Raw genomic sequence first — 25,284 nt, forward strand, 5'->3', positions numbered from 1 at the left:
TCCCATAATTATACAAATCCTTATTAGGACATCCTACGTGATGGATGAGTGGCTCTCCAATTTTAGAAGATGCAAGTCCCATTATATATTTTATGATGTGACTTTGACTTGAAAATGTGTTGCATATGCAACTGCCTTTCAATTTTTTCACTTGAAGTTGAGTTGAGGATGCACATTGGTGATGTGTTAGTCTAGTAGTTCATTTTGCAAGTTGGTCCTAGATGTGATCAGGAATAAGCACCAAGATTATGCATGTTTAGCAATGTTGGATTGTGTGACTTTAGGGGTGAATCTATGGATGTTAGGAATTACAATCAAGGAAGTTGAATGTTATAGCGGGTGCTTACAGTGCACATTCATGTTTCCAACTATCATAAATCTAAACCATATTAAAAACTCATGATCACAAACAAAAATCGAAAACAAAATAATTAGATGGTAGGATATATGAATTCCATCATAATGATTTCCATACAATTGTCAAACTCTCAAAGGGTTCTTGGCATACCATGTTCAAGAACAATTGTATCAAATGTTAACACCATGATAGAGGAAGTGTTCATTCATAAGATGTGCAAAATTGACTCAGGATAATAGAAGAAAGATTTTATTTAGCATTTGAATACATTGAGTATTGCAAAAGCAATTGTTGGGAAATATTAAATGGTCATGCATAATGGATTTGATAAATACATATTGATGGGTTTCATTTGCACATGAGACATTGTAATTTCAATGGTCAATTATATAATCAACCTTAGTCTAGGAGAAATTTATAACTAGTTGATGTTCTTCTCATTACATATAAGGGACGTTATATCCTTGAAGCATAAAGCTTTTTATATAGTAAAACATGTCATCGTACTATTTGTTGATGTTGTTTTTGCCCAAATTTCTACAACAAATATTTGCAAGTTTCAACTAGTGAGCATGGCTCCTCCCACCCTACCATCTTCAAATGGACTACAATAGAAATGTTGACTGTCAAGGGAGAAACTCAAGAATACACATAAGAAACAAAAGTGTGTAGGGGTATCAAGGCAAGCAAAGGATAGTATTGAGGAAGTGTATAAGTTGATTTACGTAATACATCTACTTTGGGCACCCCAATCACAAGGCCACAATGGAGGATCATTCTCAAGGTATAGTCAAAGTTATTTCTACAGTCATCAATGCCCCAATAGAGGCTCATCCTCTTATTGCATGGGATATTTCTACAATGGAGACCATCATGTGGTCAATGAGATTCTTGTTGCTTCACTTCCACCAATCAAAGAGTCAATCAAGGGCTCTAAGCAAATAGATGGATGGTTGAAGTTAATTGGGGCTCTCATTAAGATAAAGGAAATATTCTCCACTAAGCCCTCCATGAGAACAAAGCCTATGGTGACTCCACCTACTTGTGAGTATTCAATTGTCTCCCACCTAAAAAACTACACAACATTGAGCTACTATAGGAAAGCAACCCTTCCCTAGTACCACAACCATCAATGATACAAAATCAACCTATTGAATTACCTATATTTTCACTAACGTAAGTTGATTTCAATAGTCTTGAAGAAATTACCATTTGGATTACCAAGCATGATCTAGAAGACCAATTAGTAACCATTGAGTGATATATGTAGAATCCAACCCCATAGTTGAGTACTTATTGTTGACACAAAAGTATGCACCCTTGCTTGAGGTATGACCCTCAATCGACCTTGTGTAACATGGAAACAACCTCCAAGTGTGGGACTTGCGCTTTGAGGCTGAATCTCTGGAGAAGATCGGCTTTGTTACTATCAAGATGCACCTACACTACCACTTGAGAGGAAAAGGGAGAAGGAAACTGAAATAAATTGCAAAAAGGGAAAGGGGGGTGATGCACCAAATAGAAATACCGGTTATAACTCTGCCTATGACTACACTACACATCAATGAAAGCACCAAAATACACTAATCTTAAGTCTCTTCTACCTTCAAAGAAACCATATGCAGGTTTAGAACTAGTCGAAGTACTGAAAGGAAATGAATTTCACTATACAACAACTACTAACAGACTTAACACAACATATGAATCAAGAAAATAGAAAGGAAGCATTCAAAACAAGGCAATAAACATGCACAGATTAATTAATGGCCAGAAGAGATAAGAACAGAAATATTTCATTAATAGAAGGCAAAGTTGCAGAGCATAATGCTACTGCAAAAAATACAAATAGAGAAGAAGCTAGAAAAAGTATTTACAACTTGCCTTTATAGATCAGGCATAACTCAGATCTAACTTGTAGTTCAAACCTCACAAGATGGAGTCAAGTTGCAGAGAGCAGCAATAAATGAATATCAGAACTAAATCTGATCTTGAAATCAATCTATTGTACTGAAGTGACAGGAAGGGCAAAACAAATGCACCCAACCGTGAGAAATCAAATCCCATGAGATATGATCATTACGATCATTTATGAGGCATGGAGATGCAAAGGTGTCATGCAAACAAGACCCAAGAATGTCATTCAACATTAAAGAACAATCCTTGTAATGTGTCATGGCCGCAACAAATCAATTCGTGTTGTTGTCAAAAGACGTGGGATGGGATAACACGCAATGTTAACCCGTTGTGAAAATTATAGAGTTGACCCATGTGGAATAAATATGATTTGCCCCCAAAAGGTGTGAACAGTTGATGTAGATCTTCATTTAAAAATAAACGGCCCAGATGCTATGAAAATCTCCTCAATAGATGAATAAAACCTAACCATTGATGCATATCTTCATCATTCTCCAACGGACAGCTGTGATGCACTCATAAATACCCACAAGATGATTCCAGATCCAATGGCCATCGTATCTTCACAAGAGCAAAGGGCAACAACGCAAAAATACAAGAATCGTCTGATTAAAAAATAACCTAGCACAAGAAGAATCCACCACATGGAAGAAATCAGTTGGTCGACACGTTTCTCAAATGTTCGGTTGAAGAAGCAGCAGTGATTTCACGATTTCGGAAAGAGCAGCAAAGTCATTCTCTGAAATGGCAAAAATGGTTAACACAAAATGTTAACTATTGTGATTTCACAATGCATGCCCCATTTCACCTGGAAATGGGGACCCCCTACTTTATTTTTCAATTTTTTGAAACCCTAGTCCAGGGTCCAAGTCTTTTTTAGGCTTTTATTTATTGTTTGTGGTCAGATCCGAGTCCCAGTTCGAAAACCTAAATCCCAGATAATTAGTATTTTTGGAGGTTGTCATTTTACAAAGCAAAAAGGCGCATCAGCGCACGTCCCCAAGTGCGCTAGTGTGTCGAAGCACTTAGAAGAAAGCATCACCCCTTGGTGATGCACAGTAGCACAACAATACAGTCACGCAACTGCACAGCACCAAGGAGTGCACTGGGTCTCGGGTCTATATAACTCGAGGACCCCCCTACCTCCTCACTTGTCTCCATTTCTTCTTCTCTAGCTTTTCATGTCGCAACTCTGCTCCTCAACAAGTGCGCTACTCTACTCTTTGCCTCCCACTTGCACTTACAAACAAAGCAACATTAATAAAACCTCAAAGGGTGCACAGCTGTGCACCTGTGCATTTTTTTAATGCAAAAAACCTTAAAAACTCTTAAAATCTTTAAAAACATAAGCTAAACGCCAAATAAAGGTGCGCAGTAGTGCAACTACACACCTTTAGTTTCACTTTTTTTTTTGCTAAGTCTAACATAGGGTGTGCATCAATGCACCCCATGAGGTGCGCTACTATGCACCCTATGTATTAAAAGTTTTTCTAAGTATAAAATGTGCACCAAGTGCATCTCAGAGGTGCAACTAGTACACCCTTTTTTTGCATATAAGGGGTAAAACTAGTTTTTCTAGATGTTTTCGAGTAGGGTTTCTAGGTTTTGTTTGCATCATTATTAGGGTTTGAATTTATCAATTTTTCTTCGACTCCGGACTAATGGACATCATTTTTATGCAAATTCAATAGCTTCTTCATTGTCCTCCCTTACTGTGAAGATGATCCCAAAGCCTGTAGTGTTCAAGTTTCAAGGTGTTCCAACCAAGTCACGCTCTCAAGATGACTATTTAGAGATCTGGGACACCGAACTAGGTCACACAAATTTGGGAGCATTCTTGGCATTGTTCAATAAACCCACAGAAAGGTCTCCAATGATATTCGCTCTGATCCAATCGGGACTTGTCAATGCAACATCACACCCGGTATCAGTGCAATCTTCAGAGCTAATTAAGACACTCACAAAGAATTACGTTCCTGAAGAAAGGGTCGTGAAGAGCATAACTGGAGAGATCGTCTTAGATCTCCAACCCAATAACATAGAGGTGGTCTTCCATCTTCTGAGGGAAGATCAATTCATCAGATTAACCAATCACCAACCGGAGAGATGGTACAGGGAACATGAAGATGAAGTTTCTAAGATCATCCAATCTTCATACCTTATTGAAAAGACTCCTCTAGGGCAGAAAGCAGGCAAAGTGGACATGACAAGGGGATATATGAAGGAAGATATTGGATATTCTATCATACTCTTAAGTAGAGTCATGGGTTTGCCCGCTCCTAGACACTTGAACATTTGGATGGTGCATTTTATTGAGATGATGAAAATAGCAAAGATGCCACTTGATTCGGCTTCCATTCTTAGCGAGAACTTAGGTGAGCAGCTAGTGGTAGTTAAGAGTAACCAAAAGTTTTACATGGCATCATATTTGGTGCACTTATTAGCTGCAAGGGCTACAGACTGTATGGGACTCTACAAAAGGGGCGGTATGCAAGATGCAAACACATGGCCATATATAGTATATCCTCCGCTTGTCAAGAAGAAGCTTCAAGAGCATAGCAAGGAATACATGATCGTAAATGATGCTTTTATATTCACAATAATCTGGTTCATTGAAGGGGATTACATGAAGAGGATGTCAGAAGAGGTAGCTACAAAGATATCAGAAGTTGGAGCCTACTACATCCACTACCAGACATTCACATATTTGAGGGTAGCGAGTATGACGATCAATCCTAAGAAGCTCCATAGATACCCAAGTGACAGACTAATATTGTTGGAGATTGCTCGACAACTCGTCTGCATACGCCAAAGTATGAAGGCAGCACAAAGTAACTTGGATATGGCCTATTGCTATAGGACTATTCAGTGTGGATCGGTGACAAAATATTCCATCTTTTGAGTCTGAGTGGGATCAATATCCTTTGGATGAATATACTTCTCCATGGCCCTGTTTTGATAATATTCGAAGGGTGCAGTATCTGGCCGGTAAGACATTTCAGCATGAAGATGCAATTGAAGATCACTGGATGAATGCAGTAGATGACTATGATATCTGTATAAGAAATTATTGTAGGATGATTCTTTATCTGGCAGAGAAAGCTTTGAAGATAAAGTTTCCTTTGAAGATCGTGCAACAATATATTGAAGATGTCCTTGATCCACTCTTCAATAGGGACAAGATTGGTGATCGACCTATCATGAATGTTGAGGTCAATAAGGAAGAAAACTCAGACATTAATCATAGGGCTAGGCATGTCATCAAATTGACAAAGGATTGGATTAAAACACCTTTCAAATTAGATCCAATTCCTTAGGCAATGGTCTTTCACGCTCAACCCTACCTAGCAAAAGGTCGAGGAGCTAAGGTCACAGTACCTACATTCATAGCTCAGTCCCCCACGAGGCCAGAAAGAGTACACCAACTTGACAGACAAGTTGGATATTATAGGGCTTAGAAAGGTAAAGGTAAAGGTAAGAGGAAGAGAACTTCTCCTCAATGAGCTGACCCATAAGAGGGAGCAACTCAAGCACCTCCACAGACAGGAGGAGAAAATGTACAAGGGTTAGAGAATGTGGAAGCCACACAAGCCCAAGACAATCCTCAAGTGTCGCCAGCTGAACAAGGCCAAGGAGAAGCTCAAACTGAAGTGCAAGAGGTGTCTCCGCCTCAACAAGAGGTACAAGCCTCCCCTTCTGCTCCTAAGAGACGAAAGGTTAAGACTCCAGTCAAAAGGAGGCAAAAAGTTACCAAGAAAGTTATTCCCTTCCCATCAGTCTCAGAAGTTATCCCAGAAGGAGAGGAAGAAGAGGATGAAGAGGACGAAGAGGATAACCTTCCTTTGAACCGGAGGACCCATCTTGCAAGAGCCACGAAATCATAAAGCAGAAGAAGCTCCACAATCACACTGCCACCCGTTCCTGAGCAACCCATTCAGACTACAACCTCTGAGGATGAAATGCAGCAATGGATAGATGAGGAGGATGTTGAGGGGATTGATGTCTTTAAGATGTTAGATTTTGATTTTATGCCGGTTGGCACTGAATTGGTGGGAGACAAAATCAGAAATACTCCAACTAACCAACCTCAATAGGAGGATTGGAGTCAGTTGCCACTAGAGCCACAAGGACTTGAAGTAGTTGCACCATCCCCCATGGAAGTTACATTTTGTGTAGATAAAGGATCGGCCACTCCTCTCCCTCCAAATAATGAAGAAGGACAAATCCAAGCTGAACAAGAGGAAGAGCCACAACAAGTATACACCAATGAAGTGCTAGAAGAAGGACAAATAAATGAGTATCCTCAGCAAATTTCCCAAGACATAGAGGTGAGAACTGTAGACTCCACGGATACAGAGACTCTTGGTATGGATCTCTCACAAAAGGAGAAGACTCCAGAGAGGATTGATAAGGGGAAGAGTATATCTGAGTAAACTCCTTCATCCTCAAAAGGTAAATCCCTGACAGAGCATGTTCCAAGATGGCTGAGAGAAGAAGTGATAAGAAACAAGAGGCAGCAATTAACTACAGAAGAGAAGGATAGGATGGAATTGATTGAAGTTCTAAGGAAAGTTGAGTCGCCGCCAAAGGATGCACAACCATTAGCCGTCATCATCAGTGATTGAAACCAAGACTTATTTGCACACGTGGCTATCCCCCTCCGCATACATATGTTGAAGAATTAACTCCAAGGAATTATCATATTAGGGAGGTCATGCTTGGGAAACCTACGTTGGACACAACTAAGCTGGTCACAACAGGAATCAAAGAAGTGTTCAAGAGCTTAGAATAGGATGGGATGGAATTGATAACACTTTGGAGATAGAATGAGATCCTAAAGGGATATTTAAGCGAAGTTGTTGGTCCCTTAAATCCGGCAAATCCCGAGGAAACCTTGAACGCAACACTGGATAGAAGGGATAAGGGTGCAATACATTTAGACCCATTTTTTAGAGCTTGTCAATAGTGGAGAGAGAGGTTTGAGGAAAAGGGTGTACAGATTATACAAGGAAACCTGAAGCTGTTACACATTATGCAGGATAATGCGAATAGCTAGTCGCCATTTTGAATCAAGATTTTGGTCTGATGGATGAAATACATACCTGAGGTAAAGACTTGTAAGCATTACAGTCAATCAAAGGGCAAAGGTATCATATGTTGGTGGACATGTATACAGTTGAGAAGTTAGATAAAATCGATGATTGGATAGAGAAAATTGCGAATGGCAATATATTAATGGAAACATTACATGCGGAGATTCACAAGCTCAAGGATCAAACCCAAGAGCACATTTTGGAGGCAGAGAAACATTATAGTGATGTGTGTTTAGACATTTTTGAGGATGATACAAGGGATAAATTAATAAAGGTAGAGGTAGTAGTTGAGCAATTCCAAAAAAAAATTGAGGAAGCTTCTAATGATGATGACATCAGGCAAGCATTCAGAACAAAAGAAGCACTGTTAGAGTTGGATGTAAAACTTGGAGATTTTGCAGAGACTCGTATCGAGGTGGGCAACTACAAGTAGAAAGTGAAAGACAAGTATGAAGCCTTAGATTTGCCAAATGTGGCTCAAGTCACTAAGATCATCGAGAAATTCACGGGCAAATATCCAGACATAGCTCTAGTATAAAGGGGAACAAAAACCAGATGCCAAATTTTCAATTTTGACACTTAGTGAAATTTTACATTTTGTGGAACCTACTTCCGAGGTGTGCAGGTGCGCCAAGTGCGCAAGTGCACTAGGTGCGCTTTTTCAGAGGTTTGCCAGAAGTTTTGAGAATTCAACGGTGCACCGACAGTTAACTGCTAGTTCTAAATTTAGAGCTTTCCATGCATTGAAAACGCATTCTAATGGTAGTTTAACTCCTACAGACGCCTAGTAAAGATGGAAAGGATTCCTGCTGTTAAGCATTGTGCAAAACGACAGCTCAACATTAACCCCGGCAAAAAATGCGTGTTAACCCGCAACTTGGCACATGAAGGAAAACAAGCCAACTCGGTCAATGAACAAACTAAACTAGCTCGGCACATGAAGGAACCGAGTCAACTCGGTTCATGAAGAGATCGAGTTAACACAAGATGTTAACCCAACCAAAAAGCATGTTAACCCACATCAAAAAATCCAGCCCATTGAAGATCTCTTAGATCGGTTATCAATGATGGGCTGAATGGTGGGCAAAAATGGCCAACAGTTATGAAATAAGTGGTTAGTATTATCAAAATGATTAGACAACACTCATTCCCCTCTAGTCTTGCAAGAAGGCAAATGCGTCCTTGTGCTCATGCCAAAAAGAAGCCAATACAAACTCAACATAATCTCCTCCAAAAGTTTGCCAATGAACTAGACTCCAAAAATGAAAATATAATAGCAACGTAAGAGGGTAGCACCTTCATTTGGGTTGAGAGATGGAAAGGAACCGGTAGCTGTCTATGTATAGAATTCACATTTCGAGAAGTACTATAACTATGGCAACACAATTTGGTTTTCTGCGATTAGGTTGTGACTTGTGGATGAATGCATATAAAGTTCACAACAAATTTTGAGCTGAAGTAGATGAGCTCGCTCAAATATTTTAGGAATATTTGGCTCAACAATCAAATATCGCCAATGTTGAGAATGTTAAAGTGGTAATGAAGGAAAAGGAATTGACTATGTAGGATTAGTAGCTTGTTGAATTACAATTGGAAAATTAAAGGACCATGCGCCAATTGGCTAATGCTATTCACTTGGTGAGGACCACACGGGAATGCGAACTCTTAACAGGCCATCATCTAAAGCTTTGATATAGGTTACACCAGAAAATCTTTCAGCAATCCACTTTGTCCTCAATTTATACACCTCCAGGGATGTCGCATCACTCCCCTAGTAATGTTTAGTTATTTTTGTTCAACCTTCTAATTTTGTTTTCAACTGTCTGGAAGAAGACTTTCTTTTTAGCAGGGCTTCTGTAGTTACTATTAGTTTTATTTGTTGGTAAAGTGAGTCCTCAACTATAAATTGCTGGTAGTAGTTACCTATGGCAATTCTCAACAACCGTCAGCCAGATTTTATATACTTCTATTGTAAACAAGAAGATGAACCACATGCATGGAATTTCCCTTCATCAATACATATAAGTTCATGGATGAATATTTCAAGAAATCTTTGCAGGGTGCTGTTATTAATTCTTTATAGTTTCTGCATTTATTATACTATTTATGATATTCAATCATGTAAAATTAGGTAGTAAACAGCAGAACTCTTTTAGTTTCTGCATTTGAGATATGTGAGGCTCTTTTAGAAAGTGATATAGCTCCTCTGGATGAAAAAGAATGGCTGTTTAAAAATCTTCCTGTAGCATGTTTAGCTTTGATATAGTTAACAGAGAAATCTTATTGACTGAATTATATGTTTATTTGGGTCCACTTGGAACCTGAAACATTGATGCAAGGACAAGGCTGTCATCAATTAAAACCCCCATCCTTATCTACATCAACCTCCATATTGCATGTCCTTTAACCTCTCAACTACCCACTGCAAAGTTGTTCCATGGTTTTGAGCACAAAATTGCCTTACTACAACAAGGCTTTGAACCTCTCATCTACCATAAGTTTACTGCAACCACATTTCCTCAACACTTTAGAACAATAAAAGACAAACTGATCGCCTTCAATATTTTCAAGAGAAACATACCCATGCTATTGAAGTCAAGAATGAATGTAGAAATGTTGTTCGCAACAAAACACAAATCTACCACTTCAAGAAATTCATAACTTAATCCCAAATTCCTTCCCACTATATCTTTTCATAACTTCAAGGAACTAAACAACTTAACCTAGATACGGCTGGTATAAGATTACAATTGCTTGCAGTCCATTGGTTGGCCACAGAAACTGAAGTAGTTGCCATTGGCAGAGATCAAACATAAGCACTTGGATGATAGGGTCAAGAATCTAGGATAATTCTAAGAATCTGGAAACTGTTAAAGCATACCTGTAGATCTGTTCATATCCATATCATCAAACCTAATCTGTCAGATTCCAAATGTCAATCAACCTTTTCTGTCCATTGGCATATACAATACACACAATCTAACTTTGACATTAAGAATATAAACATTTTTCTATTTCAGTGATATCAAAATTTTGAATCCCTAAGCATATACATGATATAACTCTTACATTTAGATTCAACATTTTGCTTTGTCAGTATAATCAATGTATGTACTTTTCATTTTCTCTGACAAAAATGAAGAGTACTTCTGGACAAACTGTCCAGACTTTGATTCCTTCTCTCAATGATCAGTTTCAATTACAACTTATCAGATAGGACAACAATTAGAGACATAATCTGTCAAGAGTTCATAATAATGTTAATGCTTCTTGCTGTTAACTGTGTAGTATGCTTTTGCAAACATTTCATTTCCGACTCTGATCCATCATGACTATGAGGAGAATAATCTACAGTGTAATTGTGACCGCCTCTACAATCTTACATAGCGGGTTAGATTGGCAAGGGCAGTTCGTAAACACCGAATACCAGCTCCAGACTTTGAGCTTGCCATCAACTACAGAAAATTCATTGCAAGATTTTACTCCTTATTTAAAAATAAAAGGGAATAATTTATCTTTCGAGAGGCAAAAATAACAGAATAAAATAATGGTTCAAACAAGCATGAGTCACTGCGTACCATAGGTTTAGCCATTAACTTATTCATTTTCAGATCCTGTCAAGAGCAGTTCACAAACATTAAATGGTCACAAACATCCAACATTCACAAACTGAGATTTATGAAATCAAATAGTGAAGCCAAAACTATTATAAAATTAATAATAGCATTATCTTTTCAAAAAGCTTACTTCTTGTATTTGCATAGCACGACGGGCCACATCTATGGGGAAAACCAAATCAGTTTTTGTCAAGACGATTTGATACTTTGTTTTAGATCTGAAATTTGAAACAAACCAAATTATAAGTATAGATGAAAAATATGAAACATTCAATATTAATCAAATTGGCAGTAAGCTACATAGCTGAAATCAATTGGAAAATAACAATATTAGAAAGAGCAGTAATTTGTGAGCTATTACAATTTTTTTAAGAAGCTATTCTGTAGTTCTTAAAACTTAAATAGATGAAATCACTAATCTGCAACACTAACTACCAACTAAGAGCTGATATTACTGATCTATGAAACCACGATTACAAACTAAAAATCAACTCACACAAACTACATAGTGAACTCACCCAAAGACACGTTAAAAATGACAAAACATTAAGGTCTGTGACTCTAGTGTGTAAAATTCAATTCCTTTTAAACTGCTAGTCGTATAAGTAAAAGAGAAATGTAAAGGTGTTTTTTTAAGCCACCCCCAAGCAATAACCAAATTGGTGTATTAGACCCTTCTCCTTGCACGTCAGTTTTTCCATTACCTTTCTCAAAGAGATGAAATGTACCAAGAACAGATCTAGAAAATCATGATTGAAAAACTAAGAGCTTGTCCCCTATTTTCCTCCAATAGAATTTAAAAATAAATGATAATAAAATAATAAAATAACAATACAATGTATAAATAAATAAGAATGCAATTTATTATTCAATTAACTATATTGATTTATATACTAATAATTATAATAGAATATTGTAAGTAAATAAATAAATATAAATATATAATTGATTTGATAAAGTCAATTTAAGCTTTATTTGTATTCACATATATAGTTTAATAAACAATAAATTTACATAATAAGTAGACAAAATATATGATGTAATAATAATATACATAACCAAAAATTATTATCAAGAACAGTAATTGAAATATGGATTATCTATGTTTCAAGCCCTTTTGGAGAAGAATATCAAGACAGCCTAGAATGGAAAGGAATTGGACTTTTGATGTCTCTCTCGAAATCCAAAATGCAATATGGTGGAAATAAATTCAATCTGGATGATGCCAACCTCACTCATATTAGTAAAATCCTTGCAATAATTGTATCAGACCCTAATTGGATTTGACTTCGGGTCATATTCAAACAATCGTAAGCTTCAGCAGCCCTATTCACTTCTTTGCCATTTCAAACCAATTACAACTCCAATCATCCAAAAGGCCAAATGAAACCCCAACAGTCAATCAAAACTACACAATGAAGGAGTAAATGACAAGGTAAGAATCTGTTCTATGTTAAGCTTCAAAGTTCATACCTTTCTGGCTTCCTCCTTCAAGGGCTTCAACTTGTGGCAAACTCCATCGATTGTCAACAAATAGGTGTTTGCATATCCTTCATGTACTGTGCTTCAACTGAATTTTGATGGCATCCCCAATAACAAGTGACAAATATCCATGGGCATGATGTCACACAATCTCTCGCAATGGTAATTCCCAATCTTGAATTTCGTCAAACACTGCTCATTGACCAAAATGATATGGCCATCCTGCAACCATGTAATCCGGCATGAACGTGGATGGGTCCTCTCTAACTTCAAGTTGCTACACATATCCTCTAACACAAAATTGTCAACACTACCACCATCAATGATCAGCTTACATATTTTTCCTTTGCATTTGCATCTAATGCAAAACAAGCTATTCATTTAAACTACAACCACCTATTTATAAACTGAGACTTCTGACAAGAGAGATCTTCTTTCCATGTCTTTAGATTGTTAAAACTCAACATCCTCATCTACATGGGGAACTCTTGCATTACCCATTGATCTTTTGCTTCCTCTCTTGGAAACGGGGACAATTGTATAATCTATATCCTTTTCTCTACACTCAAAGCATGTTCCACAAAATCCTCCTCTTCCTCAACCTCATCCAAATCCCCCTCTTCCTCTTTGGTAATTATTTTGATCTCTAGGATGATAGGCATTATCTCTCCCGACTCTCGCCATTGCTAGCTTCTTCAATCTTCTTCTAGTCTTCATTTTGATCTTCATATAATCAATTGCTTCCACTTTGCTTGCTTTCAAATCTTCTATTCAGCTTCTCCTCCACCATTAAAGAAAATCATAAGCATCCTCAATTGTAGTCATTCTGACCAGAAAGAACTTCTCTTCCATACTTGGCTTCAATTCATCAAGGTAACAAGCTATATTCTCCTAGTTGACCTAAAAATGGCTTGTTTTGATCAATAACGAGTCAAATTCCTGTGTACTCCATAACAAATTCTCCCCCTAGCTTTAAATTTTGCATTTCCTTCAGCAACTCAAGCTCATAGTCCATGGGGATGAACTGTCTCTTTAACTTAACTGCCATCCAACCCCATTTCGATATCTTGTCTTTGCAACTTTTGTTTCTCTCCAATTGAACCTCTCTCCACCAAATATTACCATGTCCCTTCAATTTGGTCATTGTAAATCTGACCATATCAGGATCTTTCACCTCTTCATACTCAAAGTACTCCTTCATATTGTTGATCCAATCCCAGAAAATGTAGATACATCATCCTTCGGCCTCGTCTTAATCTTAGATATGGCCCTCGGAAATCTGTCCTCTTTGAGATCTTTTGCACAAACTCAAGTTCTTCCTCAAATTGTCCTTCCTCTTCAGATTCACCCTCGCTTTCATCTTTGTCTCTTTCCCTTTACACATAGGCTACAAATATTATATAATTTTAACCCCCTCATGTCCTCTTGGACACTTTCCTAGGTACATGGAGACCCATAAATGCTTGCATTTATTATTATTCATCTAACTTCAACTAAAAATCATAAGAAAAAAAAAGAATTGGGCAATGCAAGACTGTTCTACACCCTTGGATGTTGTTGAATCGGATTGTGTTATCTCCTCAATTTCACTAAATGCATCTTGACCATGATCTGTTTACATACATAGGCCTTGTTTGGGTGAGGTAAATGATGAAATTCATCATAAATGCAAAAGATCAAGATGCTAAAGAAAAATTGTTCAAACTCCAAAAAGTCATTAGCGAGAGATGGAACAAAACGACGACTCCACAACATTTTGCCTTTTCATTGAATCCAATACATTATAGTGTTGAGCTTCTTTCTATGGCAATAAGAGGTGCCCCGTGTAGAGATGTTGAACTCAGTCAAGGGTACAAGGCAATACTTCATAAACTCTTCATTGATTGTGACATATAGGATGCAATGCAGTGAGGGTTCACCTCGTGGACACTGCATGCTCCTACAATTGTGGGCTTGATGCTCTTTGGGACAAGTATTTGGTTAATGCACATGCTGGTACTTCCATGGCCAACCATTCACTCACCTACAACCTCTTGTGACCAAGATTTGATCACAAGTTTTTAAAAAATATATATCTATCTTTTAATTTATAATTTATGTTGTTTGATTTTGTATTTTTTGTTAATCTTGTAACTCATAACCCTCTAATTTTATCCTTAATACATTGCTAATTCATCTGCATTTGAGAGGATTTGGAGCACATACTCCTTTAACTAAGTAAAGCACAACTGACTGCACTCAGTAAAGGCAAACAACTACAAAGAAGGGTACAAAAGGAAGTGGAATTTCAGGTCAAAACATATTGACTTGGATGTTTCCAATGCCAACTTTGCTACAGTTGATGATGACTATGAGCCAGCTTGTGAGAAAGGGGGTATTAGTATCATTGCTAGTGCTAGTGCTAGTACGAGTGGCAGTCCTAGTGGCACTATTTGTGGTTCTTCTAATTTACCAGCACCTACATCATCCAATATGGATGGTGGTGATGATATTTTTGACATGTGACTTCTTATCAATGATGGCTGATTGTCAACACTTGACATTATTATTTTCTAACTTATATATATATACACACACACACACACACCATGTCATTCAGATTCAACTATTTAGAAAGACGGTTTTCTTTGATATGCAATATAAGATGTTGTGTGTGGTGTATTTTGAACTTAATTATTGCTGCAAATATGTATATATTTCTGATTTTTGTATGTTTTTGTATGGATGAACCGAAAACCAACTAAGCCCCCAAAAACCCTTTGACCAAACCCACAATCCAAACCCCCCAACCAATACCAACATAGAGAAAAATATAAGTCATATAATCTAAATATGGATTCCATTTCTATAAAATATATTCCATGCATTTTTTGTATTGTAAACCTATTATGATACCTTACATGTTTTATATGTACCACTTGTAAACTAGAATCCCCACTAATCATAGTCATTGCATGGATCTGTTATGGCTCTTGACTACTCCATTTGTCATACACCAAATTGGTTGGCTCGTGGCAATCTACTAAACAAAGCATGTTGACCATACTAGATCTTGCACTCTCCCACAGGCCCACCTAGTGACTGATTTGAGCACTCTTGTAGCGTCAATGCAACTTCTTGAAACATTTGGTGTATCAAATGCTACTATATGGTAATTGCCTTTAAGAAGCCACAATACCACTATAATAAGTGCACCTTCACTTCTCAAGAAAGAGAGGATGTTGATATGACGTGACTGATCAGGAAAGTACTGTACACTTTTCATAAGCCATGGTTAACTCCTCAAGTATATTTAGGTTTAACTTGTTGAGCCGATATAAGTCATGTACTATTGGCTTAGGATTAGGGTTTTCCAAATGTAAATATATAGCTTATGGCAGCAGTACTGAGCTGTAAGGAAAATTGAAAATTGTAATAGGTCGAAATTAGTAGATAATAATATTGGAATCGTTGTTTGGTGGACGTAGCCCAGAGATTGGATGAACCACATTAAATCTTTGTGTCTTGTATTCTCTTCTGTGTGTTTTATTTTATTCTGATATTGGTTATATTTGCATGTAATTGTTATTTTTGTCTCTCTAATCCTAACAAGTGGTATCAGAGCCAGGTTGTTTCAGTTATCCTCTACGGGAAAGTTTCACAGTTGAGTGGGAGAAATGGTAGAGGGTAAGTTGAAGGTTGAGAAGTTTAATGGGCAGAACTTTCAGTTATGGAAAATGCAAATGGAGGACTATCTTTATCAGAACGATTTACGGTGGCCACTAGGAGGAAGTCCAAGAAAGATGCAAATATGTCAGATGAGGGTTGGAACATTTTGGATAGAAAGGCACTTGGAAGTATTTGTTCATGCCTAACACAATCGGTGGTATTTAATATTACAAAAGCAAAAAAAATTGAAGGGTTGATGGAAACCCTAGCAAAGCTATACAAAAAGCCTTTCTCTTCAAACAAGGCATTTTTCATGAAGCGTTTATTTAATATGAAGATGGTAGAAGGTGGATCTGTTGTTGATCATTTAAATGAATTTAAACATCAATTTTGATAAAGAAATTAAGGCTCTCTTAATTCTGTGTTCTCTCCCTGAAAGCTGGAATGGTAGTAACTATGTTTCTAGTTCTAATACCCTCAAATTTGATGATGTTATTGGTGTTATTCTGAGTGATGAAACTCGTAGGAAATACTATGCAGCTAGATACCAAGGTCCAGTGGGAGCATGGAATGAAAGAAGAAATGAACTCCTTGCTGAAAAATAAAACTTGAAATTTACGTAAGTTACCTACAAGTAAAAAGATTTAACAAAATAAATGGGTTTACAGGCTAAAAGAAAAGGATGGAGGTAAGATGAGATTTAAAGCCAAGTTAGTTTGAAAAAAGATTTGCACAAAAAAAGTGCATTGATTTTGATGTAATCTCTTCTCTAGTTGTTAAAATGACTTCTATTTGCATTGTTCTACGCATTGTGGCTACTGAAGATTTGCATTTAGAATAGCTTGATGTTAAACAACTTTTCTTCATGGTGATTTGGATGAAGAAATATAAATGGAACAGCCACAGGGATTTGAGGTAAAGGGTAAGGAGAATTTAGTGTGCAGATTGAAGAAAAGTTTATATGGCTTGAAGTAAGCACCTCGGCAATGGTATATTAAATTTGATAGTTTTATGAATGAGTATGGATACACTTGGTGTCACTTAGACCATTATTTTTTATATTTACTTTAAGAGGTTGGATGATGACAATTATATTATTTTATGTTTATGTTGATGATATGCTTATAGCAGGGTCAACATGGTTCACATTAAGGAGTTGAAACAACAATTAGCACATTCATTTGCTATGAAGGATTTGGGGGCAGCAAAACAAATTCTTAGTACAAAGATTTTCAAAGATAGGAAGAATAGAAGATTGGCATTATCTCAAGTTGATTATATTAAGAAGGTGTTGCAACGTTTCTATATGAAAATGTCAAAGTTGTCAACACACCTTTGCCTAGTCACTCAAAATTGACTAAGGAGACGTGTCCAAGACTCCAAAGACATAGGAAGTGGAGGATAAAATGTCCAAGGTACTTTATGCGTCAGCTACAGTAACCTTAATGTATGTCATGGTATGCAATAGGCCAGATATTGGACATGCTGTGGGTGTTGTTACTAGGTACGAGTCATCCAAGAACTGAGCATTGGAATGCAATCAAATGGATTCTCAAATACTTGAGAGGTACATCCAATTAATGTTTACATTTTGGGGGCTCTACTACTAATTTACAAGGTTACGTTGACTCAAATTTGGCAGGGGATCTAAATACAAAGTGTAGTCGGAATAAAGTAACTATTATGTTTAGTACTTGTTAAAGATAGATGGGCTGGGTAGTTAGGAGGTGAGGGAATGTGTCGGTTGGCTTCCAACAAACCAACCCTTCTATAAATATTTGGAATATTGTCAATGTACTCATGTTGATTTTTGGTATTAATAAAGAAATCATTTCCTCGCCAACTGGTATTGTGGTATGAATGGTATGTTATGTGTTTGACTTCATACATTTCTCAATTGGACTAATCTCTATGGTTAGCATATTATATCTCTATGAATTTGAGTGATATTTCCGCTCTACATTTTTGGCGCCATTGCCTAAGTCCAAACCTGGAGGTCAGCAGGATGGAGTAATGGGAAGGCCCTTTGTACCGCTCATCCAAGTAACAAATAGTGACGAGGAAGAGGAGGAAATAACCAGGGAAGATCAGTTGACACGTGATCTAGTAACGGCCTGGGAAGTTATGGTTGATCAGTACATACAAAGGGAAGCCCATGAGAGAAATGTCCCTAAAGGTATGGTATGCGATGAACTTTCGGTGCCATCAGCAGTGTATGATCTCCTAGGGGAGATCCCTTGCCTGTTAGCACGAAATTTGTTACAGGTGGAAGAGGAAAGAGCAGAGACACAAAGGGAACGGAGGAGACAATAAGTACTACAACATTTTGCAAAAAGGAGGACCAGGGAGCGCGAAGAATGTGAAGATTCCAAAAAGGGAAACAAACAATAAAACAATTCATGCTCCTGATTCCAAACATATATCCCAGGCAGGTACAGGGAGAAAAAACTAAGGAAGAAGTTGCTTTGAGGATATTACGTCTCCAGTAGTAGCAGGAGAGACATCATAACTAGAAAGGAGGACAAGGGGATTCAAGAAGGGTTGATCAAGCATATAATTGAAGGTATAGCAAATTTGGTCATCTCAAAAACACCAACAAGGAAGTTGGAATACAAAAATCTAGAGATACCCACAGGGAGAGACTTCCAACAAGAGCAAAGTCAAGAAGATGAGGATACTTTCAATAGTTCCTCCTCAAGAACAAACATCGGGAGGGAGTGTTCCATCAGGAGAAAGTGTTCTATCGGGATCAAGAGGTGTTCCATTGGGAGGGGTTCCATTGGGAAGCGTTCACATAATGGCAATAGACAAACAAAAATTACCAAGGTTCACAAAGGACGGCTCGAAGGACCCTGCTCACCACTATAAAACATGTATAACCATATGGCAAGCAAATGGACAAAATGACATAGCGAAATGGTTAAAAGCCTTTCCGGCCAAATTAAGGGGTATTGCCATTGATTGCTATACGGATTTGGAGGCAGCAAAGAAAAAGACATGGAATAATATCTGCACAGCCTTCGAGGAAGAATTCAGACTCCTGAGAGATGATGATGAAATAGTAACGCAAATTTATAACACAAGACAAGGGAAGAATGAATCCGTTAAAGCCTACCATAGAAGAATGAAAGAGCTGATAGGGAAACCAGATAACAAGCCGACAGATGGACTAAAGAAATGATGGTTTATCAAAGGATTAACATCGTCTCTTAGGAAAAAGATGAAGATAGTCCCACCATCGACCTTTGGAGATGCATGTACTTGTGCCATGGACATAGAAAGTGAGAGTAAAACTTCCAAGGCAAGAAGGCATGGAAGCGCAAGTAAAAGCTCAAAGGAGAGCGAAGAAGAATCCAAAACCATTCAAGCCCTAAGAAAAGACCTGAGGTGTTTGATGAAGTGGCAGGAGTAAAGAAGAAAAGAAGGAAGGGAGAGAACTTTGGTGTACTGAGTGTGAAAAAGAAGGCCATACAAAAGAAGCATGCCCAAAGAAAGCATTTTCTGAGATTTGTCAAGTACTGGGGCACGCAATTAAAGATTGCCCCTATAATTTGAAAACAAGGAGTGCTCAAGTATTCCTAATCCAAGGGGGGCAATCTACACCTTCATCCACTCCACCGAAGAACACAAATACAGAAGCCTCACCAAGAGGATACAGCAATAACAGGAGAGGAAATAACAATAATAGCAATAACAACACACCGTGGCAGCCGCTCCAGTATGATTCCAAGGGGAGGCCGATGATTCAATGTAGATGTAATGAATGGGGACATTTTGCACGAGATTGTCAAAGAGAAGGACAAAATGCAGGGATGCTCTACAAACGGTGTGGGCCAGGCAATCATGAAGATGCAAATTGCTGAGACAAAAAGGGGATAAATATGCTAGACATTGAAGATCCAGAAGGCGAGATTCTTGTAGTCACCAGGATACAAGCCAGAAAATTGACCTATCCCGATGCTACTATGGAGACAGAAAGATTTCAGGAAACAAAGAAACACATTCAAGATAGCATGAGAGAGGAAGGAAAGACAAAGCTAAAAAAGCCTACTTCAAATAGGGGTGTAACAAATATTGGGCAGCAAGTACTAGAAACTACTATCGCAATAAAAATAGGTGATTTATTAGAAACATTACCCAAACTACAGGTAGCACTAATATAGGGAGCAAACCCGAAAGGGATAACCTCAAAGAAAGAGAAGGAAGGAGAAGTACGGACAGAAGACAATACCTTGTTCACCATAGGGATGGGGAGAACACCAACGATAGTAGAGATGGAGATACTAGGGTGCAAACGTTCAAATACTATTGTGGATGGAGATTCCAACATAAATGTCTTATCAGAAGAAACATGGAAGGAAATAGGGAAACCTACACTCTGGCCACTGACATTTCAACTAGTAGGAGCAGACCAACATGGAATCAAGAGTATCGAGATGCTGATGGGACAAAAAATCATAGCTGTTTTGCAACAATTTTTTCTCAATTTTTTGGTTGTCACCCTAGAGAAGAAAGGATACGATGCTCTATTAGGAAGGGGATGGTTGGTTGCAACAAAAGCTACCAATAACTGGAAACGAAACACTCTATCTATTGAGCCGGAAGGAAGAAAGTACATCATAGACCTAAAGAACTAGTAAAAAAGTCAGGACTTGGCATCAGACTCCGAAGGAGAAAACTATGGAGGGATGGAACTAGATGAGGAAGGAGTACTTAGATTAGAGGAATGCTCAGAAGATGACACAAGTTCCCTTAATGGATTATTTCATTGGCAGATGGAAGACTAAAGTTTTCCATGTGGAATGTAATATGCTGGAAGTACAAGAATCTGAGTCGGAGGAACAATACCCGGAAGGGTACACAGAGTATAAGGAAGGGATGGCAACTCTCAACAAGACACTTGCACACAGTTTTGAACAAAAGGTGGAATACGAAGAGGCCAAGCTCCGAGCATTGAACCTGGGAGAAGGAGATCAACCCAAAGAAATATGGATAGGAGATGATTGGGACCTAGTACTGAAAGCAGCAGCCTTTAGAATCTTCTTGGACATACAAAGACTTGAAGGGAGTACCCCCGGAATTGTGTCCATCGAATTCCATTGGTACCCAAAGCAAGACAAGTACGAAAAAGGCCTTACAAAATGAATAAAAAATATGCAGAAAGGGTCGGGGAAGAAATCACAAGGATGTTAGAAGTAGGGATAATATTCAAAGTACAAACAAGTGAATGGGTATCTCTTATAGTCATATCACTCAAAAAGGATGGCGCTCAAATTTGGATATGTGTGGATTTCAGATGTTTGAATGCGGTAACAATAAAAGACCCATTTCCCATTCCGTTTACTGATAGCATTTTGGAGGAGGTAGTCAGCCATGAGATGTATTCCTTCATGGACAGATTTTCAAGTTAGAATCAAATTAGCATTACGAAAGAAGATAAGCTGAAAACTACATTTGTGGTTGAAGACGGGGTATATGCCTATGATAGGATGCTCTTTAGACTATGCAATGCACCAGCCATGTTCCAAAGGATCATACTACATATCTTTGATGGAATGTCTATGGGGAATTTCAAAGCATTCTTAGATGACTAGTCAGTTTACAGTGGACAAGAGCAACACCTCAAAATTCTTGGAGAATGCATGGAGAAATGTCGAAGAGCAAGGTTAGCCCTCAATCCAAAAAAAATGCAGATTCATGGTTCCACACGGGAGACTGCTTGGGCATATTGTGTGCAAAGAAGGATTGAAGATAGATACTGATAAGATCAAGGTGATTTTGGAAATGGAACCGTCATCCAATGTAACAGGTATCAAGTCATTTCTGGGTCATGTAGGATACTATAGAAGATTTATAAAAGGATTTATCGAAGTACCAATGCCACTAGAGAGATTAACCAGGAAAGGCGAGTAGTTTGGATGGAAGAGCTAGAAAATGCCTTCCAAGAACTGAAGAAAAGATTAGTCGGGCCCCCTATCCTCATCTATCCCAACTGGGACAAAGAATTTTGTGTCCATGTGGATGCCTCCAATTATGCAATAGGTGCCACTTTGGCACAAACAGGGAAGGAAGGGTTGGATCATCCTGTATATTTTGCAAGTAGGCTTCTATCTAAAGCAAAGCGTAACTACAATACCACAGAGCAAGAAGCATTTGATATGGTGTATGCAGTGCAAAAATTCAAACATTACTTACTAGCTACACCCTTTACATTTTTTGTTGACCACCAAGCACTAATGTACTTAGTAAACAAACCGGTGATTCAAGGGAGAGTAAGTAGATGGCTAATTCTACTATAAGAATTTACATTTAAAATTATAGTGAGGCCAGGAAAATCTCATGTGATTGCTGATCAGTTGTCAAGGATCAAGTTAGGGGAAGCTTCGGGTAGTGGGCTGTGTGAAGATTTTCCAGATGCACACTTATTTTAGATTGCAGTGTTACCTCAATGGTACGAAAAAATTGCACAGTACTTATCAACAGCAACCTTTTCAAAGGAAATGCCTATAGCGAAAAGGAGAAAAATTGCCTTAAAAAGTAGCACATTCTAGCTAATTGAAGGGTTATTGTACAAAATGGGATTGGACGGAATACTGAGGAGATGTGTGATGGAGGAAGAAATTCCAGGTGTTCTAAATGAAGCCCATGAAGGACTAGCAGGAGGTCACATGGGACCAAATACTACGACGAGGAAGGTACTCTTAGGAGGTTTGTGGTGGCCCACATTGTTCGTAGATGCGAGGGATTAGGTATGGAGTTGTGACACTTGTCAGAGAGTGGGAAAACCACTCAAAAGAGACTTCATGCCACTATTTCCATCCAAACCACAAGAATTATTTGAGCAGTGGGGACTAGACTTTGTAGGACCCTTACCAATAAGCAAAAATCATCGGTGCAAGTACATAGTGGTGGCAACAGAGTCCTTAATGAAATGGGCTGAAGTACGGGCTCTTCCAAACAACACAGCTCTTAGCACAGCAAGATTTATGTATGAACAAATAGTCACGAGATTCAGGATTCCACTCCAGCTAACAAGTGACCGAGGAGTACATTTTGTGAATCATAACATCAGGAGGATGACAAGTGCATATAAAAAATTTCATTCCTTCTCCAATCCTTATTATCCAAGAGAAAATGGCCAAGTAGAGGCCAGGAACAAAGCAATAGTGGCAATCCTATATAAAACTTGTGGAGTAGAAGGGCAGGATTGGGAAGAACGAATCCTCGCAGTGGTCTAGGCATATAGGACTACGTATAAGGCCATTACTGGACATACTCCCTTTTACCTTATGTACGGACAGGAGGTCGTGGTACCAATGGAACATATAGTACCAAGCTTAAAGGTGGTAGTCAAAAACAGATTGGGATTGGGGGATGAGGAGAGCCTCAAGGAAAGACTATATACTTTACTCAAACTGGATGAAAAGAGGACATTTGCTCAATGTTGTATAGAGGTGGCCTAGCAAAGGCAAAAAGTTTGGCATGACAAGCATTTGAAGAAAATGATTTTAAACAAGAACAACTAGTACTAAGATATAATCGGAAAAATGAAATAAAGCCAAGAAAATTTAAAGTCCGATGGCTAGGACCATTTAAAATATTAGAAATAAAGGAGAATGAAGCAATAAAGTTATCTACTTTGGATAACAAACCTATCAGTGACCTAGTAAATGGGTCTAAGTTAAAAGTGTATGAGAAAAGAAATAAATTGGCAAGTAGCTATTTTATAAATACAGAAGAGAAAAAAGTACGAAAAATAAAAAGTGGAATTGACCAAGAAGGAAAAATTAAACCAAGTCCTTATAAAGAGTCACAAAACATCACAGTAATTGACAGAGGACAAGAAGAAGAAGCTCATCTAGTTGTACGGATATCCGTACGACAAGAAGGAAGGGTGGAAGGAGCAATTGAGGAGACATCTGTACGAGGGAGAAGGGTGGTCGTACAAGGGCAGTTCCAAACCACAGCTGTATAGAACAGTGTATGGAAGAGTAGTGTACAAAAGAACAACGTATGGGAAGAGATATCCTCATCCGTACGATAGCCATTCTCATCAGTACACCAACCATATACATTTGTACGGGAACAAGGATTGACATCTATACAAGCATCTGTATAGAAAACCGTACTGCAAGGGGCATGGGAAGCAATCTCGTACGGAAAACATACACATCTATACGGTAGTAGTCTAAAGGAGGTGACTATGTACGGCAAAAATAAGCCTCCCTCAGAGTATGTGAGAAATCCATATGAAGGGCAAATGAGGAAGGAACATAAGGTAGTCGTACAAGTACGAGGGGATACACAGGCAAGAGGAGAAGCATCTGTACAAAATTCCATACAGCCTGCAGTTCTACACGTGGAAGTTGGTTATAAGCGATCACTTCAGAAGGACGGTTGGTACAGGTGGCATATACAAACAGTTCAAGAGATCTAGGAATTGACTCATCAACACAAAATGGTGAAATTATGCATAGGGAATCCGAGCAAAGGAAACATTATCGACTCCAAGAAGAAGAAACTTGTGGCACTAGAGGCCAAAAAGGAAATAAGGAAAATGACAAAAAGCAAAGGGAAAATGGCACAGAAAATCACAATCACGGCTGAGAATATTTCATTTGAGAGTGTGATAGGAAGTGAGTGCAGGGCTTGGTGGGAGAAAGCGAAAGCGGATTATCCCCTGAAAAAAGCGTTGTGCACAGCAGAGGTAGACAAAATAATTTTTATGTCAATTTTTGAATTAAAAGAATTTGAGCCTATCCTACAAAATTTAATTACAAGTTATGAGAAATCATGTCATAAATCTATAGTACAACACTTCCAGCAATAGGTGACAGTTTCTTATTCAACAGAAGAAATAAGTAGGGTTTTTGGAATTCCCAATAGAGGGCAGGAAGTGCAAAAAAACCTATATGATAGTAGAAGAGAAGAGGAAATGGTTGAAACCAATGTGCCGAAAAGATCTTACAAGTCTAGAATGGGAAGGAATCTTGAAGAACAGTAGAGGTCTAAAGAAAATTTTCATAGAAAATGATGAATGGTGTTGTGTTGTTGATTTGGTTAAAAGCAAGCTCACTACGGGCAGCTGCATTTCCGATATTGCTCTTTGGATGTTACCTGCAATGGATGGAGTGTATAAAGGGCAAGCATATAACTGGGTTAAATTTCTTTC

General features: G+C 38.1%; 1 protein-coding gene across 8 annotated transcripts in view; it reads right to left on the reverse strand.

Annotated features, from left to right (window-relative positions):
• Positions 1–10,356: 10,356 nt before the first annotated feature.
• LOC149565923 (P-loop containing nucleoside triphosphate hydrolases superfamily protein) overlaps positions 10,357–25,284 on the reverse strand; it is a 140,612-nt gene continuing 125,684 nt past the window's right edge. For all 8 annotated transcript variants that reach the window (XM_089819384.1, XM_089819382.1, XM_089819379.1 and 5 more), the window contains 3 exons: positions 11,113–11,200; positions 10,944–10,979; positions 10,357–10,820 (listed from right to left, as the gene is read on the reverse strand). In XM_089819384.1, coding sequence (XP_089675510.1) covers positions 10,737–10,820; positions 10,944–10,979; positions 11,113–11,200 — 208 coding nt within the window. In that variant the 3' untranslated portion in view covers positions 10,357–10,736. The remainder of the gene's footprint in view (positions 10,821–10,943; positions 10,980–11,112; positions 11,201–25,284) is intronic.

Source organism: Cupressus sempervirens, chromosome 3 (genome assembly GCF_028749045.1).
Source record: "Cupressus sempervirens isolate cs-2001-9-10 chromosome 3, ASM2874904v1, whole genome shotgun sequence".
NCBI lineage: Eukaryota > Viridiplantae > Streptophyta > Pinopsida > Cupressales > Cupressaceae > Cupressus > Cupressus sempervirens.